This window comes from Erpetoichthys calabaricus, chromosome 7 (genome assembly GCF_900747795.2).
Source record: "Erpetoichthys calabaricus chromosome 7, fErpCal1.3, whole genome shotgun sequence".
NCBI classification, from domain to species: Eukaryota; Metazoa; Chordata; class Cladistia; order Polypteriformes; family Polypteridae; genus Erpetoichthys; species Erpetoichthys calabaricus.
The window spans coordinates 127038595-127057863 of NC_041400.2; the positions used below are offsets into that span (position 1 = coordinate 127038595).

The 19269-nt window shown below is 38.1% G+C and overlaps 1 protein-coding gene across 2 annotated transcripts; it reads right to left on the bottom strand.

Moving 5' to 3' along the window:
- Nucleotides 1–427: 427 nt before the first annotated feature.
- zgc:103482 (uncharacterized protein LOC450001 homolog) lies at nucleotides 428–18351 on the bottom strand. 2 transcript variants are annotated; one of them, XM_028805333.2, is made up of 8 exons: nucleotides 17888–18350; nucleotides 13701–13851; nucleotides 11084–11236; nucleotides 8935–9006; nucleotides 4996–5076; nucleotides 2152–2323; nucleotides 1160–1333; nucleotides 428–689 (listed from the first exon to the last, which is right to left on the bottom strand). In XM_028805333.2, the coding sequence occupies exons 1-8, from the start codon at nucleotides 18174–18176 to the stop codon at nucleotides 609–611; spliced, it is 1173 nt and encodes a 390-aa protein (XP_028661166.1). In that variant the 5' UTR covers nucleotides 18177–18350; the 3' UTR covers nucleotides 428–608. The 2 variants fall into 2 exon arrangements, with proteins under 2 accessions (XP_028661166.1, XP_028661168.1); XM_028805335.2 differs by lacking the exon at nucleotides 8935–9006 and having other exon boundaries at nucleotides 17888–18351.
- Between the last annotated feature and the right edge of the window lie 918 nt (nucleotides 18352–19269).

A 19269-nucleotide genomic window follows, 5' to 3' on the forward strand; every position in this document is an offset into this window, starting at 1 on the left:
TGTGGGAATAGTCTGGCAGCTAAAGGTGTGCATGTTTCCTCCCTTTCCAGTTGAATCCAGATGTGTATATAGAGGACTAACATACCCACATACATGGAACTCCAAGTTCAAGGGCAACAGTAATCCTAAGAACAGTGGGCAAGTATCTGCAGGCTAATCAAGTGCAAGAGCTACTGCACCATCTAATTCAGCTTTTTGAGGTGGATACAAATCAAAACCTGGTACAACAGACCAAATTCCCAGTGCAATAAGAGTATATGTTTGAACAACTAGAGGATTAAGCTTTCCAATTCTGTCACCCGCTAGCCAATGGCAGTAATCCAGCATTCTAAGAAAGCATTAAAGTACACAATAAGATGTGGTCACTCCAAAACCCAAATTGAACACCATTGTGTAAAAAACACTCAATCTGTTCCAAGTGCATTTAAATATTTATTAATTTTGTACAGCTTTTAAACTATACACTTGTATAATGTTTCAAAAAAATATATAACTTTTCAGCTAGCTCCAATAATGCAACAATCATATTTCAGTGTGCAAACAGTTGAGGGCCAAAAGAAGTTGAGACCTGCCTTAAGCCCTTCCATTGGCCAAGCAAAAATCAGTGTTCAAGACAAGGCAGGGAAATCCTCCGGGTCATCTGGGTTTGGAGCAAGAGCCTGAACCTGAGCCGGAGCTGGAGCCGGAGCCTGTAGCCGTGAAGAGAAAGAAAAGCACAACATGAGATGCCTTTAGAAATAAAGCGTACACGTGTACGGAGTTATAAACATGCCGACTACAGCAGACCACATACACTTCAAAATGGTGCCATCTTAAAAGTCAATTTACATTATTTTTAAACAAGGTCTTGTCCAAGGCCCTGTGACAGCAAAATAACTAATGTAGACCATATATAGCAGGGCTTCCAACTAAGTGAACCCTTCAGAATTTTCCATATTCCTGCATAAATACGTCAGATTTTAACCCAAGTCCTAAAAGTAGATATGGAGAACCCAATTAACAAATGAGACAAAAAACACACTTGGTCATTTGAGGTTAAACCATGGACAGCCAAGTTGAACAGAAGTAAATATTATTAATGTTTGAGGGGTTGGGTGGGGACAGAAGTTATTGATGCAGCATCTGAAGTACTTATGCTCAAGTACAGAATAGCACCTACCACTTCAGCCTGTGCTACTGCTTCTGGCCTACTGGAGAAGGCTCTTCCACGCCCACGCCCACCTCTACCTCCACGGCTAGGACGGGATAAATTGCCAAAATTTATATCAAGCTGTGAGGTAATATCATTGGTAGGCCTCCGAAAAATCTGCCGATCTTCAACATCTCCCAGGTGCTAATGAAAACAGGTACATATTAAATGATACATCAGCATGAAAAACTATTCACTTTATCTTTAAAATCCATCGCTTTCTCACTTTAGGCTTTTACCTTGAGCACAATTAAATATAGACAACACAGAAAGCGGGAATGAGCACCACTTTATACAACGGTCTTCAAAATTCATTCTGTTCTGGCATAACAAAAAGGTAGGAATACCTTCACACCAAGTTTCAGGATTACAAAAATTTAATGAAACAAAAAGGTGTTCTGTACCCAGTGCTTGTGCTTAGAGTGGACAGAATTGGGTGAAAGCCCAGCTCTAAACCAGCTGGAGACTGAAAGTCACGTAACACCTCAAAAAGGACTGGAAAGGAAGTTGCCTACAGACTCACTAATGTTGGCATACAGTATTTGCAGCCCAGATTTAAAAATGCTCACCAGCAGACTTTCCGATGTTTAAGCATACAGCACCAGTAACTATGATGGACAATAAAGCAGCACAAGTGGAAACTTTTAGCAATGGAAGAAAAATCAAGTATTTCTTGTGCTGTTTGGTTAGGTGTAAGTTTCTCAAGCAACCCTTTCTGTATATGGGCTGATCCCCAGATGGCGGCCAAGAGATGTCAATGACGCTGTTCAGAACAGTGTATTACACATGCTTAGTGTTCTCAAATTTGTATCTAATAAAAGGCACCAAGAAAAAAAAAAAAAGTGACAATAGATAGGATTTGTTAAAAGCAATAAGTAAGCAGATTACTTTTGCCATATTAACATATTTGTCAGGAGTAAGAGATGGGAAGGCAAAAAAAAAAAAAACATTAAGATACTTACATTTATATACTTTGAAATATGAATAACAAAAGCTTTGGAGGGCATCTTGGTGTCAGGTTTACGAATGTTGAATTCAGCCTTTGGTTTACTCTGCTCCTGTAGAGCTTTCCATTCATCCAAACTCATCTCTGCAGCGACATCCTGTTGCTGATCTACTTCACCATCAACTCCTCTATGAATTAAGTGGGGAAATGTTCTGAGTGGCAGATTTAAATTCTAATGTCAAGCCCTATAAAGAGGGGCAAGAGCCTATGGCAGCTGGCTTCCCCAAGGTAAAAAGTAAAGAGGCCCACCTATATTTAGCATTACGAATAAAAAAAGTCCATTGGCACTGTTCAGTGTTCTTTTCAGCAGAGAATCATGTATACAACTCTTACATATACAGCCAACATCTACACAACTGTATTAGCTTCCCAAAGCAAAACAGCCAAGGCACAGTGTGTCACAAAATTAAGAATGGTCTAAAGGACACTTTACCTACTGCATAGGAAAATAACTACAGACAATTATATTTAAAAAGTGCACAAAGGAGGAAAAGCAAAGACCACGCAACCATCTTATGCTTACACACTTATCTTGGAATTAATTTAACTGGAAAGATACTGTGGAACAAAGAAATGTGATCAGCTCCACACAGGAATTTTCAATGAAGCTTAAGTTACAGGTAAATAATAAGACTCATTTACAGTACAGGTGCTGGTCATAAAATTAGAAAGTTGATTTATTTCAGTAATTCCATTCAAAAAGTGAAAACTTGTATATTAGATTCATTCATTACACACAGACTGATGTATTTCAAATGTTTATTTCTTTTAATGTTGATTATAACTGACAACTAATGAATGTCCCAAATTCAGTATCTTAGAAAATTAGAATATTGTGAAAAGGTTCAATATTGAAGACACCTGGTGCCACACTCTAATCAGCTAATTAACTCAAAACACCTGCAAGAGCCTTTAAATGGTCTCTTAGTCTAGTTCTGTAGGCTACACGATCATGGGGAAGACTGCTGACTTGACAGTTGTCCAAAAGACGAACATTGACACCTTGCACAAGGAGGGCAAGACACAAAAGGTCATTGCTAAAGAGGCTGGCTGTTCACAGAGCTCTGTGTCCAAGCACATTAATAGAGAGGCGAAGGGAAGGACAAGATGTGGTAGAAAAAAGTGTACAAGCAATAGGGATAACCACACCCTGGAGAGGATTGTGAAACAAAACCCATTCAAAAATGTGGGGGAGATTCACAAAGAGTGGACTGCAGCTGGAGTCAGTGCTTCAAGAACCACCACGCACGGACGTATGCAAGACATGGGTTTCAGCTGTCGCATTCCTTGTGTCAAGCCACTCTTGAACAAGAGGCAGCGTCAGAAGCGTCTCGCCTTTGGACTGTTGCTGAGTGGTCCAAAGTTATGTTCTCTGATGAAAGTAAATTTTGCATTTCCTTTGGAAATCAAGGTCCCAGAGTCTGGAGGAAGAGAGGAGAGGCACAGAATCCACGTTGTGTGAGGTCCAGTGTAAAGTTTCGGGGCGCCATGTCATCTGCTGGTGTTGGTCCATTGTGTTTTCTGAGGTCCAAGGTCAACGCAGCCGTCTACCAGGAAGTTTTAGAGCACTTCATGCTTCCTGCTGCTGACGAACATTATGGAGATGCAGATTTCATTTTCCAACAGGACCTGGCACCTGCACACAGTGCCAAAGCTACCAGTACCTGGTTTAAGGACCATGGTATCCCTGTTCTTGATTGGCCAGCAAACTCACCTGACCTTAACCCCATAGAAAATCTATGGGGTATTGTGAAGAGGAAGATGCAATACACCAGACCCAACAATTCAGAAGAGCTGAAGGCCACTATCAGAGCAACATGGGCTCTCATAACATCTGAGCAGTGCCACAGACTGATCGACTCCATGCCACGCCGCACTGCTGCAGTAATCCAGGCCAAAGGAGCCCCAACTAAATACTGAGTGCTGTACATGCTCATACTTTTCATGTTCATACCTTTCAGTTGGCCAACATTTCTAAAAATCCTTTTTTTGCATTGGTCTTAATTGATATTCTAATTTTCTGAGATACTGAAGTTGGGACTTTCATTAATTGTCATTTATAATCATCAACATTAAAAGAAATAAAAATTTGAAATACATCAGTCTGTGTGTAATGAATGAATCTAATATACAAGTTTCACTTTTTGAATGAAATTACTGAAGTAAATCAACTGTCATGATATTCTAATTTTATGACCAGCACCTGTACATAACTCCAAAGGCAGTCGAATCAGAATTTGAAAGCTTGTGTAAACATAACTTTCAGAAACATCACTGCACTTGGGACTATTAAGAGGACTACACCAAGAATGGGACAAAAACAGAGGTTTAAGACAAAAACACCCACACTACTAAGGCACCAGGAACACAGTGCACCACAGAGCTTGACAACTGTAGGAAGTGTCCTATCTAACTGGTGCTAAAATGTAGCTGGCTAGATAAAAAAAAAAAAAAAACACTGCAGAGTAATAGCACCATGTAAGTACAGATGCCATGTGAAGGGATTATGTGGCAAGTCTCATGACACCTGGCAATCAAACCACCAATAAGTAACAAAACAGATCAACATTAATATGCCCATTTCTAGAAAGGCTTGTTAGAGCGGATGGCTAATAACCAATACTGGTACAATCACATGCAGAGTATAAAAGATTTTCATTGATAAAGACAGTAATTCAGTTTCATCAGGCCCTAGTCAAAGGATCTCTGCTTGAAATGCACTTGGAACCAAAGCGCTACAAGATTCACTTCCCTTTCAGATTTACACGGCAGTAAAGGCAGACTGAATCTGGCTACATACCGGCCTTCCCCATCGATATCTGGGTTTTCACTTGCCTCCGTTTCTGGAGCCTCTTCAACAGGAACATTCTGCTCAGTTTCACTACAAAATGAAAAACACATACATGAACCTAAATTTGATTTTAAAAACAAGATAACTAGCATAAAAACCACATTCTCAACACTACCACAGAATTAAATTGGCATCTCATGAGCACGGTTTTTAGTTTCAAATGAAGTTGTCAAAAGGAAGGCAAGTTTGAAACATGGTCTATAAAAGCTGTTATAGAATTAAAGTATGCTTTTTCCAAAAGCCTAAACTTGCAGGGGCTAAGCAAGATAAACCCTTCACTGATACTGCTGGCAAAAAATAAAATTACTACTTGCACTATAAATGTGAAGCAACTGCAGGTGCCTCTGAAGATCATTTCAGTCCATTGCTATCAGGCAAGTCAATGCATCCTCCCGACATACAAGTTCATTTGGAAAAGTCAGCATGATATACACATTTATCTCATTGGCTATATTCTCTGTCCTGTGAGTCTGTATTCTTGTTTATGTTTCTGTTCCTGTATGCATCTGAATTGCCCCTTGGGATTAAAGTTTCTCTAAATAGAGACAGGAACATCTGCCAGCATAGACAATGTCTTTAGTGTACAGCAGGGGTTCTCAAACTCGGTCCTGGGGACCCACTGTGGGTTCAGGTTTTTGTTCCAACCAGATTCATACTCAACACCTGATAAACACTAATATTTAATTAGCATTGTCTTCTCTTATTTGACATTCAGAAAAAATCACAACAGCATGATGATTTTTTAATTTATAAAACATTTAGAAATTTCTGCTTTTGCTGTAGATTTAAATGCTCAACTTTCTATTGATTTTATTATATTTTGCCCTTTCACTGTGCAGTTTTCCCCTTTCGTTGTATCTTATTAATGAATTAAAAACGAGCACAGCAGACACCCAGGCAAACAACAAGGCTGCAACTACTTTAGTGTCAGACCCACTAATTAGTAAATAAAGGATTAAACAATTTCAACACCTAGAAAAGTAGAATGAAAATCAAGATGGAAATATTAAGAAAAAAAATACATTATTCCTATACAATTGCTTGGTACATTTTGGTTTTTTTTTTTAAAAAAAAAAAAAAAAAAAAAAAAAGTTTTCTAATTTCTATATTGTTCCAAAAACAGAACTTGGGAAATATCAGTTCACTTAATTAGCCCAGGAGTCCAATTAAAAACAGAAGCTGGTTGGAACAAAAACCTGCAGCCACAGTGGTTCCCCAGGAACGAGTTTGAGAACCCCTGGTGTAGACAGTTATGTCAATGTCGGCATTGCATCTCAACATTCATTTGGACTTTAACAAATTCAAACATACTATCGAAACAGGATTTCCAGTAAAAACAAAGCATTCACTGCACTCAGTATGTGCAGGAAGAAAAACTACATCTGCAGTGCAGCGCCTCAAGCACCAGTGAAGTTTAATCCTTTCCCCAAACTTCCACTGCAATCATCAAGACTAATCCTAAATTGGAGCCTTTCAGCTCCAAAAATCATCATGAACTGAACTGCAAATTCTCAATAAGCAGGATCTTTAAAGAAATCTGTACCCTTCAAACTGTTGGATGGCCACCATTAGGAAATACCATCAACAGTATCACTGCCCAAACATAATACTGTACACACAATATGGAAAAAACACCATGTGGATTTCCCTTCAGATCATTAAGATTAGTTTGTTCAGCAGCAGTACCCGTTGTTAACAAATATATTTAAAAATATTGTAGCCATGCAACCTCCATTGGCAGTAGGATGGTTCATGCTGATGATCTCTGGGACAAAGTCACATTGTCAAAGAATGCCACCTTTGCCACAAATGAGTGGATGATAGATACTTTATTAATCCCAAGGGGAAATTCACATACTGCTAGAAATGTCCCAGTGCAAGCATCGAGGAGAAATAGCTCTGCCTCCAAATGATAGACCACACAAGCTTGGAGCAGGGCCACAAAGCGTTGAAGCACTTGGCAGGTAAAGGTCATCTATCCTCCACTTCATCACCATAGAGTTCCAAACTACCTCCCACAAAAAAAAAAAAAAAAAAAAAAAAAAAAAAAAAAAGTGCATGGGAACCTTCATGAAATGGTTTTCCACTGTTGAGCTGATTTTGCACAGTGCAGAGTGATGTCTGGAATGGTGTCAAGCAAGCCACTATTGAACTCTGGAGAAGTGGAAACTTCTCTGGAGTGATGAATCATGCTTCACTTCCTGGAAGTCTGAAGGACAAATCAGGGTTTGGCAGATACTAGAAGAATGCTACCATCTGGACTGCACAGTGACTAGTGCCTTGAGCATGGGAAAGGCGCTATATAAATAAAATGTATTATTATTACTGTAAAGTGTGGTAGAAGGGAGATGGGCTGGGGAGGTTTTTCAGGGTTTGTGCTAGACCCCCCCCCCCCCCCCTTCATCCCAGGGAAGGCAGCATACACTTAATACAACACATTGCCGCTCCCACCACACGAATAACCCATCTCAGGATCCCAAATTAGAACCCGGGCACAGCCACGCAACAGGCGACACCGCAGCACCACACTAGTTCACATGGAGTGGAACAGTGGGAGTTTTAATATATTCAGTGGCTGACGTGCCAATCCTGCCACCAACCCAGTTTTCCCTGCAAGCTCAGGGCTGGATGCAGGTTAATATTAAAATTAAAAAAATCTTTAATTCAATAACATACTTCGTACCCTAAGTGGTCAAGATTTTCACCACTCAACTACTCCTAGTAACCCTTAGAAAAACTAAATTCAGCCATGTCATATACTCAAAGGGTCAAAAGTTTACAGAAATTCTCATTTCGCAAACCATTTCTGGTCATTCTCACAGCAACATTCTTTAGAAAAACAAGCAAACAAGTGGGACAAAAGGGTGCACCTTATTGAAAATGAATTTGTTAGTTTTGGCAACAGCAGTGCAACATCTGAATACTAAGAGTACCACAACTAAACTTGTATACAGACAGCAGCCTTCCTTTATTCCTAGCTGGAAAACTCTTGTCCCACCATTACTTCAGATTCACTTTATTACAACACTTACAAGGCACGTTAATGTAAAAAACTGTCCTCCTATGCATGTGGTCCTTGGGGAAGATAACTAAGCAAGATGCATGTGTAACGAAAATGAAATATTGGTTGCTGTACTATTAAGCTGTGTAGCAACATAGTATACTGGCTTTGACACCATACTTGAAATATTAAGATATTTATCATATCAGTCCTTTGAAAGAAATGCTTTTGTTTAATACATTATAAAGCCTATTTAGCACATAATTGATAACATGTTAATATGTTACAAACAGATTCATATGGGACTTCATCCTGTATTAGATTACAGAGATACAATATGCTTCATTCCAAGGTCAGGGGCTAGCTGGAGGGACTGCATACTTGAATTACCTCATTCTACTTAGTAGTTAAACAAAAGGCAAGATAAGATTCAGTTAGAAAAGTGTTAAAGCTTTGCTGCACTGTACATACATATAATGTGGAATAAGCTTTTCTAAAAATGCTCAACTTTCAGTGATCTTGTAGCATAAGCAAATGTACTTGTCTTATGTAAATACAAAAAACATGCCAAACTTAGCTTGATGGAAGAACACTTGTGTAAACTCAATCGTGGACTATTTTAATTTGCCAATATAACTCATTTGTTAGCAAGATGAGCTAGGCAGTGTTTAACTAGACAAAGCACAGTTTACAGCAAAACCAAAAAAAAAGCAGAAGTAACCAAAACACCCCCAATATATCAGCTTAAGACTCGCTAAAATCAGACATGAAGTGTCTACTTGGCATCATGAGCCAAAATGCAATTACTTGCAACTTTTGATGCATTTTATTATGAAAACAATGCTAAAATCCAATGTATTCGAATTTCCTCAGGAGCTAAAATTTACCTCATTTCATCCTTAACCGATCCCCAATTACGAGGTCCACTTCCACCACGCTTTTCCTCAGGTCTAATTCCCCTAAGATAAAACACACAATAATTTGACTTTATATGGGTATTCCAGGCCTACCCTTCCATTCACCACAAACATGCAAACAATGTTTTTCATGTTGTATGCATTTGAAGAATACTGTATAGGCAAAGTTGGCATTTCAATGTAAAGGTAATGAAGCCTGGCTTAAGATTTCTCATAATATATTTTTATATATATATATCACACACTTTGATATAAAGAATGGGGTGGTTGTTTTCATGTATTCTGAAAAAACTGCAAGGGGAGGATCATTTTCATCAAGTGCAAATGTCAAACATCCAGGTTATACCCACAATGAAAAACACCAAACAAGCTATAACCCACTTATGTTAGAAAGGATGATAAAACATGAAATGGGAGTTCCAACACTGGCAAGATTTATTAATATACTGGCAACTGGGATGAAGGTTTAGATGACAAACGATTAGTGACAAATCTTTTCCAACTATTGTAACTTTTCATTAAGTAGACATTCAACATTATACTTGTGTTTATGTTCAGTATGGTTGTATAATCAATTGATTTTTCTTAGAATCAGATAGCCCAATTATAATTGTAATACAAAATGTTCTATATGATATAAAAATGTTACAGTATACTTGAATTCTACATGTCTTCTGAAACCACAGTATTTATATGTGGAGAGAAAAAAAAAACACACATTTAAGAAATTTAATGCATGAACAATTTCATTAATTCCTATAAACCTTCATTATGATATTAATCTTAAAACACTGATCATTAACAATGGGGAAAAAAAAAACAAAAAAAAACTAGTCTAGTCTATGAAAGGAATTAAAGTTCAGCCAAACCTAATGTGTGATGTGCAGAAGGTAATCACCAGATCATACAGCGAATTTTCCTTTAAATTATCAGTTACTCAAATTGATATTTAAAAAAAAAAAAAAAAAAAAAAGCTTTCTTGCAACACTGCTGCTTAAAACAAGCAAATGTTTTCCCGAGTATTCCCCATTTCAAAACTCCAATATACACTCATCCCTTTTCTTAGGGGGTGGGAATTGGATGCCATCAAAGATCTGTAAAAATCAAACATTACATGTGATATTTACTGTGGTGTGGTGGGTAGCATTTCCTTTCACTGTTATAGTTCTAAAATGTCATTGATAAAGTCTTACATATACAGTACTAAACGGTCACCAAAAAAAAATTAAGCTAAAAAGACAGATTTGCCTTTGAGGGTCTTTTCAGAGTCAACTAGCACCCCCTGGCATACCAATGCTCCTTCAATCTGAACCTAAATAATTTGGCCTGGATTACTCATTAAAACAGGGCAAACGCCATTTAACTGCTCTACCTGCCTCCCAATTTGATTAATTCTGATGCAAAGTTGTTCACAAAGGTCTTTGCACACCACATGCTGAGGGTTGTTCATAAATTGATATCAACATCACCTTTTGCATAATATAGAGTAGCCCCACACCGTCGTAGCTCTGCAAAATGAGCCTGGCTTAAGTAAATAGATTACAAACTATAAAAAAAATTATAGCTTTTAAAATCAGTTAAATTTACAAAGATTCAGTCCAAGACTTCCAATATGGTTTAGATACACTAGCTGTTCTCTCATTACAAGCTCATCTTCCACCATTTACTCTAAAACATTCACATCCATACTGACATGAATAACTAAAAAATCAACTTCTGTAAGGGGAAAACAAAGTGGGATTCAGTTGTCAACTTAGTTTTCTAAAAATCCTGGCAAATCCGATTCAAAGCTAAAACTAACCCACCAATGTATTAAAAAAAAAAAAAAAAAAAAAAAAAAAAAGGACAGTCATGGAAAACAAACATTAAAGGCTACCTTTTCTCTCTTCAAAATACTCAATGACCTACCCTACATTTAAAGCACAAACATGCAGTCAAGACCATTCTAAACAAAAATAAATAGATGGCAAACAGTCATTCTACAGACAAAAGTTCACATAAGAAAAGGAACTCATTAAGCTTACTGAACATTAAATCAAATACAAAAAGTACTTTAAAGCTAAAAATACAGGTCAAAATCCGACACAGACAGAATTATTTTTAATCAAGTGCTACTTACGCTCTGTCACTCCCACTATGTCGTTCAAATTCTCTTTTCCCTCTTTGGTCAAAACCATCAAAGTTTCGCTGAAATCCCCCTCTTCCTCTACCACGAAACCCTCCTCTCCCAGCTCCACGACCTCTCATTGGTCGGTCATATCTGTCAGATGACCTGTGTGAGGAGAAGCAAGTTTAGTGCACTTCAACAATTTGCGTTCCAATTTAAATAATCTTATAGGCCCCTGTAATAAAATTGACAACTTTTTACTACTTCCATGAGACTTCAGAATGTGGACGAAAACTTAACTCCTAGTCTAAGCCAGTAACAATTTCCTTCCTGTACAGATTCCTTGTACTTTGAACACAAACGTACAAGATGCTATCATTCAGCTATAAAATCAATTGGGGTTGTTACTATATTCTTAGTTTTCACATTACAAAGTTTTATTCTTTCCCTAGGCCATCCAAATAGCCAATTAAAAAAATAAAAACCAGACAATCAGGAAATGGAGAAAGAATTTGAAATTGCTACTCAATAATATACTTATTAGCCGAACATCAAAATTTGTCCATTTTATTTGTAGCCTTGGAGCATGTTAGTCTTGTATCTTCTTGATAAACTTTTGGTAGATGTTTGTGTGCCATGCAGAAGAAGTGTTGGTAAGAAGCAAGTTCTGAAATAATTAAAATGGTAATCCATACTTTTAATTACATGTGAAGAATTATGTCTAGCTGGTACACTGGAAAAACATAGTAAATGTATATTAACAGCAAAAAAGCTATAATGTAATTAATGACTAAAACCTTTTAAGTGCAGGTTTAACCAGTGTTTACCTGCAAAAAATCAATTGAATCAATGTGTTCGAATACACAGGTATATAAAATTTGTTAAACAAATGGCTAAAACTTAAACTTTGTTTCAGGTCAATTACAGAAGGAAATAAACTATCAGAAGCATTTCATATTCTTTAATGCCTGGTTTTCTCTACATTTTATTAGATTTTAAGGGAATTGTATTCTATTTTATGGTCATTCAACAATAAGACTACAGAATTTAATTTTGCTAATTAAAAAATGAAAGGCTATAACCTTCGATAAACAGACATGGAGAATTAGCGTTACAGTTTTCATCTTGGCACCAGCTCCCCCCCAAAAAATTTTTATTGCAGCATGCCTAGTAAAAACTTCAATGGATTTACCAGAATACACAATCCATTTTCAGGTTTACAATGAATTTAACCACACAGATGTACAACTGATTGAATAAAACATGACATCCACACTGGCATGCATAAAGGAGACATGGTGTACTGGGAAAACACGAAAAAGAGGCACAAAAGTTAAAATTTCCTGACATAGTAGTCACTAGTTTTGATTGGTGAAGTGGTTTTGCACAGCAAACATGATGTATTTCACCTTGTTAGTCGACAATTTTCCTAGAAATGCAACATTTGGCGACTTAGACTCAACCCAGCACCACATGGTACTTTGCAAGGTCAGCGCGACACCAGAGCCGAGGCTGACGTTCATAGAACTTTTATGCACGTGTACTGTAAGATCACTGCCAATCTACTAGGGGCATGTGTGATGTCACCACCCAATTAGTACTCCAATCTTCCACTCTGCATGCATAACATTTTTTATAATTGTATTAAAAAAAAAAAAAACACCCTTTCAGTTATTCCATGATGAGCTTATGTATCCCATGGCAGTACTCAGAACGTGGATCTCCATGGCCTGGCAGGGCAGAGTTGCATATGCTGCAGCCAAGAAGCACTCCCCCTCCCCTGAACACTTTCTGGGTCACAACTGAAATAAAACAACTGAACTGAAACAAATGAATAAAAATTGGTAAATTTAGTGAACATGGGATTGTGACTTTTCATGCAGTTGGTCATGCGCCGAAAATATGTTTGAGCTTCAAAACCTGCTAATTGCAACAGTGTAGCGCTATAGTTTTAGGGATTTAGTTTCAAAATCTGCTAAGTATGGACCCAGATTTTCCTATTTATCTCCAAAATTTATCTTTTGTACTTAGCCGATTTTGGAACTGAGCTCTTCAATTATGTATGGAACATTACGTCAAAACAATACCTTCCTAAATATTCTTAAAAGCTAATTTCATGAACACATGCAGGTATGAATGATGAATCAATTGCTCAGACATTAGCAGCATTTCCCATCTTCGCGACCTGGCCAGAGGTAAAGAAGACAGTTAAATTAAAATGCTGAATAGACTCCTTTGCACTAAACACTATGGCAGCAATAGACATCTTGAACTTCAAACTATTACTTCCAATATCAAAAACCGCCAATGTAAGCTATCTAACCAAGGTAAAAATGGTTAGAACCTAATCAACTAACATACTGGATGGAATATACAATAAGCTTGAAGCCTCCATGGCACTGCCAAAACTAGCTTAGGCTACCCATTAGTCAAAGACATTTAGAAATTTAACAGCTAAAAAACCTGGATTGCGTAACAATTTGAAGTGCTTACTTCAACCACATTACAGAATGAAAATAATTGGTAACCTGGAATTTACCCATAGTAGAGTTTCACCAACAGCATCATACTATAATTAAAAGGTTTGTAGCTTCATTTTGAATTTATTATTGAAGGAAAGTAGACCTACATTTCTACAGAAAACTCCACAGGCACATCAGCATCATTTTGACGATTCTCTCGAAAAATGACTCGACGTTCATTTCGTTCTATTTTTGCCTCTGTTCCACGGTTCTCATTCTGAACCGGTTGAGAACCACTTCTGGGAGGGCGCTTCTGACCTAAAAGGGAAAAGAAGTCCAAGATATAAGTAGGGTTGTATCTGAACTGCACAGCAAGACAAAGCAGTTTGTTAGCTTTAACAAGGCCAGCTTTAGATCATTGTAAACTTTCAGATTCCCATGTAACCTCATAAGAAACCCTTGGCAAGAATATGCCATTATCTTCCCTATATGAACTTGCCCTAGTAACCTGGATCCAGTGAAGCGGCAAACAGAAGTCAGCCTCCCAGTGTACCATCAGATTGTGACTACTCAGTTGCTTTTCATAGGCAGCAAAAGTAATCTGATAGCTTAATGTCAAATTAACCTTAGTGAACAGCTTTCTAATATAAATTAAACTAAAAATGTCAAAGATCAAACTAAAAATTTAGTCAAGCAAGTGCCTACAACTGGTAAAATACCACAGCACAGGGAGTTGGAACATTCCCTACTAATTTTATTAACCTACACAACCAGATACAAAGATTATATATAGTTATTTGTCAATACATACGTGGATTAAAAAACAGCTAAAACAAAACACCACAACACATGGGAGGCAGGGTCACCAAAATAGAGCACATTGAATTAACAATGAGCCTGCAGTTCAAAAGACATAGTGACCACCTACAGACCAAGATAAAAATTTAAGACAAATGACTGTGGCCTGCAGCTGTAGTAGATTATGGTATTTTTTTCCACCAAAAAGCACCTATTTATTGCAGGGGTCAGACATACCATTGTAATATGAGGATTTAAAAAAAAGATTTTGCCAATCAGTTACATCTCTGCCATCAGAGGGTAAACAATGTGACAGAGTGCACTGGAAGGCAACTAAAGCCAAGCAAGTACAATCACTGCTGTTGGATAGGTTAATAGGGAATGACTGGGACAGAAGAGCAGGAGTTACCATGAATGTTTGGGAACCAGCCAGGTGATCCCATTTAACAAAACAGTGCACAATGGAAAAAACAAAAAAGGTGGTTAAGCAGCCCAGCAAAGTGGTATTCCAGGGTTAGGGAATCATGAAACATTTTAGGAGCTCTGTCCAAGATGGATTCCAGGTCTGAAATTTGATTGTCTGGTTTAATAAAGTCCCAACCGGAAGAAGTGGGGACAACTAATGGCATTACACTGGGTGGGTGCTTTGAGCATTGGGCAAAAAAGGAGAAACATGAACAACACCTAAACTCCCAGAGTGGTACTGCTTACCACTGCAGAACCAAGAAGGTGATCCTCAGGTGCACATGTGTGACAAGCGTTATTGTTGAATGTACAGAATACAGCAGAATTCTTAAGTCAATGGGTACAAACAGTAAATGCTTCAGTTGCAAGTCCAAACTTGTATTTGTGATTCCAGCTGACTTTATGGACATGGTGATGAAAGTTAAATCATGGATAAGAAGTCAGCAGGCTGAGGAGAATCCTTCCTTAATAAAAATAAAGTGAAAATTCTGTGTGCTGTTTTCAATCAAGGAGCTCTTTAAAATATTTTATGGTGACATAACCAGAGTGCAACTAGAAAGAAAAAAAAAAAAAAACTAAATGGTTTTTGAAAATAGTATTCAGAAAACGATGTTTTGAAAAGATATTACATAGACTTGCTTATCCAAATGATGGTTAAATGATCTCCTTAAGAACCATTTGGCTCAAACTTTTGTCTTACATACTACACTTGGGAAACACCTGTACAGTAGGAGTGGGCAGATCGATCCAAATACCGATAGCATTGATACAAACATTGGTATCTGACCGACACTAGTGTGATGGGATTGATACTTTATGTTTGTTTCCTCTACATTCAGCATGTTTCCTTTTCATCAAGAGTGTAAATATGTCTGTTGCAAACTTTGCTCCTTCACATCTCACAAGCACACTTTGCTCCAGCTCTTCCCCTGCTCTGCTGTGTTCTGTTGTCACAAACAAGATTTTAGGCTGCAGTGAGTGAGAGAATGATAGCATGGCAGAAAGGAGTGTTGTGTGGAAGTATTTTACGGTTGTAAATGAGAACATCACAAAATGGTGTGTAGGAAGCCTATTCGCTACTGTGGCAACACGACTAATTGATACAAACATGAAAAAACCATGAAAGGGAACCGAGCTGTAAAAGAAACGGAAGGAGCAGGGAAATCCCTCAGACAGACCCAGACCCCAGACACAGAGAGATATCACTGGCAGAGTCCTTTCACAGAGGAAAAGAATATCCAGGTAGCTTATGTAGTAGTGAAAGTTTTAAATTCTTGCTGCTACTGGTACAACTTTCACCATTTCATATTTTTCACCTCTCCTCAGCTTCATGCATCCTTGAATAAAAAAAAAGTTACAGAATTTTAATACCTGTATAGAGAAGCAAGAAATTCGAAAAACACTTGACAATGTGTCTGTACAGAATATCTCCTTGGACACAAGAGGGCTTTGGGGGTAAAATGACAAAGGCCGAGAATAAGAGCCAATAACAGTTTGTCCTTTTGTTTAGTTATTTGCATTTTGTTTATTAAACAAAGTAATGAAAAAAAGATTAATTTGTTTCTGAACAAAACACAAAGAATCAAGTTTTGAAACATTTGTTCTTCAGCAGCAATTTTTTGCACTTTACTTTCAAAATGTCAGAAGTGCAATGAGAAGAAATTGTTTTGTTATATGGTTTTTGAACAGAAACCTCAGACTGAAGGAAAATACTTAAGTTTTAAAACACACATTTCATGTTAGCAAGTTAATATTTGCCAAACACTTTGTTTAAAATCAGGAGTCCCAAGTTTTAACATGCACATGATTAACTGGGTGGGAATCATTTAGTGGTCATGCAGATGTATTCGGATTTAGCAGATTGTTAATGCATTCACCTCAAATCATGACACACTGCTCACCCCCATCATGAAAGGTACATAAGCTGCTTTTGTAATTACAAAGTATCGCTATTTTGAAATTCTCTCCCTGTATTTACTTGGTATCTAATCAAAACCAGATCTGCACTATCGCATTGGGCAGTACATACACTGCCCAGCTCCATCCTTAAAGGCTCCTAAACAGTGGACAGTATTTTAACTTTAGCAAAAACTAATGCATTGCACCAATTTTGCATTTTGATGCAAAGTGTTTGTCAATAATTAAAGTAATTCATGTATTCGAGCAAGACGGTGCTTGAGGCACATTTTAACCATTAAGTGCACAACTAAGTTCAACAAAAGGCCTGGTACTTACAGTTTTTGGAAAATACTAATTGGTGTCCACACCACATTCAGAACAAAGTTAGAAGGGTCAATTTGGTTGTTACCCTACTATTTCTTTGAATTCAATCAATTCAGTGGCTTTCATTTCACATCACAGAAATCGCTTTCAAATGTATGGGGAAAAGGACAACTATAGAAAGACCAACAAACGGCCTCCATTCAAAGATGGGGCGCAACCCTGCGAGGCGGTCCCTGTCCTTAAACCAGTCATATGAAAATGCCTTGTTTCAGAAGCAACACATCGGGTACTGCTAAATCCAGCTAACGTCCACTGTGGAGCCACTTCGGTCAGAGGTTTGAAAACGTACAACTCGGTTAAAAATTGAGCAGGATTTGACACGGTCACTAAACGACGGCGATTGGTCAAAGATAGGTGGACGATTGCATCCCGTGACAATTACTGCATCTCTGCAAGTTTAACAAAAAAGCTAGCAGTCTAAGCAAGCACATGGAGACGTTTGGCATCTTCGATTGTGCGCTGCGTCAGTTTAACTTTAATGGAAATATTAAGTGGGACTTAAAGCGAAACTAAACAAGTGTAGCTGGCAGCCACAATATCAACGCAAAGCGTCACAACAGCAGCGAAGGACGCTCTAGGCCTTAGCAATTAACAGTGGCCATGCGCCACCTGAACTCGCTGATTAGCAGCTGCGCGAATGACTTCTTGGTATACATGCCTTCCACTCTTCGTAAGTGGTTACTCTGGTCATACCTAGGCGTTTCACGATTACTATCCGATCCCGTTATCGTCGCTCCGGTTCAGCAAAGCCCTGTAACAGGAACACCCGCGACGTTGCGGTCCTTTCGCCCTGACCATGCATTTTTACCTGCGGAGATCCTCGAAATCGCCTCCTCGTCGTTGGGGGGAAATGCGAGGAATTTTCGATCTCTCTGAGTCTCCCGTTTACCCGACTTGGGCTGGGTAACGTTGCCTTTCTTGAGTTCCTCTTTCTTTTTCTTAATTTTCCGCTCCTCGGCTTCCCGCAGAATATCGAACGGGTCTGCTTCATCATCCAGCAGCTGGGAGAAGCGGTTCATCACCGCACATCCAAAAGCATCCTCCATGGCGGCAGACACCGGGCTGCTAATCGCTCCTTTCATGGCACCGTTTAACATTCGAGAACTTTGAAGGTATTGACCACCACTTCGATTTGGCTCTCTAAGTTAGGAGCGCTGAAAGCCCCGGGATAGCATCCTCTGCTCTATGGCACTGTTTCTAGCCTCGCAACTCTCCAAAACGATGATGCTACTGCAGGTTAACAGGTGAAATCGCAAGATGGCGGGCTCATTTTATATGTAATTCTAACCACGCCCATGCCTTATTAATATTAATAAGTCATTAAAGCCGAACCTATGAATTCTGCAGCTCAGCCATTGCGCTTTTGGTCTTGTCTGTAAAAAAAGTAATTGAAAGGAGGCGTATTCTGAAAATGTATATTTTTTACATCAATATGAAATGAATCAGTCCCTAGACTGTTAAGTGGTTTAACAACAGATAGATAGAATTTTATGTCACTTGCTTTTTGAAAACGGTATTCCACGTTCTGGGTTCAACTAATCACTTTAAAATTGTACTCATCTTTTGACGCCCATATTTAAAATAAGGTTAATTCTATCCCATTTTTCTTATCACTGACCTGTCACTATTTTTGGAGGGTTTAAAAATGGTTATATACTGTGATTGCAAAATGTACCATCCATCCATTCATTATAACATCTATTTACTGCATATCAAAGTCACAGCCAGCAGCCTCAGGCAATGAGCAGGAACCATCATAGGAGGTGATAACATTTATGTTCATCAAAACTAAAGACATCTTCTGACATTGTTTTTAGTGAGAACATCTTTTAATTTATTAAGTGAAAGACTCGTGATCCAAAATAAGGGTTTAATACAGAATCTGGACATTAATATGCTTGCCTGCTTTTTCCAGTTGAGGGTTGCAGGAACTATCACTGAGTGGGATGCTAGTCCATCATTTGACACGGTTAGACATACACAAACATTTACCCTTGGAATGTGGAATAACACTGGTATACACTCTAAAAAATAATGGTTATTTAATGCCACTTTACTGGGTTGTGTGGTTTCTTCTAGACACATTGCTTGACAGAACCATGCTCTTTTGGGGAGGGTTCTTTTCATATGAAATTGGTTCGTTGGGCTTTAAAACTGTTTCTGATAATGAGGACAAAACAGAAATCCTGA